Source organism: Hippocampus comes, unplaced genomic scaffold (genome assembly GCF_001891065.2).
Source record: "Hippocampus comes isolate QL1 unplaced genomic scaffold, H_comes_QL1_v1.1 scaffold120, whole genome shotgun sequence".
In the NCBI taxonomy this organism is placed as follows: Eukaryota; Metazoa; Chordata; class Actinopteri; order Syngnathiformes; family Syngnathidae; genus Hippocampus; species Hippocampus comes.
The window spans coordinates 409571-410910 of NW_017805781.1; the positions used below are offsets into that span (position 1 = coordinate 409571).

The 1340-nt window shown below is 43.4% G+C and overlaps 1 protein-coding gene across 2 annotated transcripts in view; it reads left to right on the plus strand.

Annotated features, from left to right (window-relative positions):
• The first annotated feature begins 319 nt into the window (after positions 1-319).
• The window catches only part of abcc3 (ATP-binding cassette, sub-family C (CFTR/MRP), member 3), a 58089-nt gene continuing 57068 nt past the window's right edge, over positions 320-1340 (plus strand). The window contains exons 1-2 of one of the 2 annotated variants that reach the window (XR_002170014.1): positions 320-413; positions 509-641. Coding sequence is in view for 1 of the 2 variants with exons in the window: in XM_019884893.1 (XP_019740452.1) it covers positions 606-641 (36 nt within the window). In the remaining variant the exon portion in view is untranslated. Of the gene's footprint in view, positions 642-1340 lie in introns of both variants that reach the window. The other variant, XM_019884893.1, reaches the window with a different exon arrangement.

Genomic DNA, 1340 nt, shown 5'->3' on the forward strand with positions numbered 1-1340 from the left:
ATTACTGTATTGAATTTTGGCTGCGAGTGGCCGTATTTCAGGCAAGTTAAGCTTTTTTATAAACGCACATTAAGCATTTTAGACTGTCCCCTGCCCCCCGCCCGTTGGTATTAGTCTTACTATAGCTTCTAAAAAAAAACCCAACATCTATGCGAAACAAGATTCGTGGACTTTGCAATTTGCCGCTTGTTTGTGTGAGAGAACAGTTGAATGCTACCGTGCGTGAACGTGTGTGACGTTTCTGTTTGTAGAGAAAAAAAGAGGAGGAGGGGAGCAACCGGGGCATGACTAAAAGAAGTTCACGCCCTTTTCTGACATCTGAAATGAGACTTCACATTTCGGTGCCGACGCTCTACTTGTGTTCTTCGCCGTCGGCAGAGCGGAAGGGGCGCCGCGTTTCCTGAGGCTCTTCGGTCGGTAAAGTCCACGGCCCTCCGCATTTACCTGTCTGTCTCTCTGTCGGGCGTGAGACTGTTGAACCAGTGCTCATTTCAAGCGGTAAAATAAGAAAAACTGGTTGCGAAGAGCAGCTGCCGTACTCACGAAGAAGGTGGAAACGAGTTCTCCGGTGGTTCCTTGCCGGTGTCTTCCCGAGACGGACGGAGATGGAGCAGTTGTGCGGACCGGAGCTTCCCTTCTGGGTAAGTTTTCGTTATCGTTGCTCGGTTGTCCACACACAGTAATTACTAGTTTGGACTCAACTTAGTGTACGTTTCACCGTTGGCTAGTCCTTATACGTGCTGAATGATTTGGGAGTGTTTTTTTGGTGCTTTTCTTTGCTGGCAGCCATTCAGATCAGGAACGGCCAGCCCTAACTTTACTATTCCATTTCGATAAGGTCCCTGCTGTCAGAACGAATTGCATGTTGTGGTTTTGCCTTCCAAATGCAGCTCACCATGCTTTTCTCCTCTTAACTCTTCAGATGCATATTAAGCTGAATTGCTATAAATTCTCTTCTTGGAGATAATATGAAGCAATGCTGAATTTGTGTGCCGTATTGTTTAAAATTGTACATTTCAGGTGCACTGCATATCCATTAAATGTGGTATAACATGCTAAGAAATGCACAAATGTCATGACTTACATATTTCTCAACCTTCACTGAGCCAAGGTACGGATATTGGATGAGAAGAATCTCATGGCACGCCACCGAACAAAAGTAGCACAGAAATTTCATGACTTGAAGAGAATACCGATCATATTCCGATTTGTTTGAATTTAGAATCAAATTCTGTCATTGGAAAGAATAGAAATGGAATAAATCTATTCCAAGGTCAAACTGGCACAATACAAAAAAAAAAACGTTACTTCACAGAAATACCCTATATATATATATATAT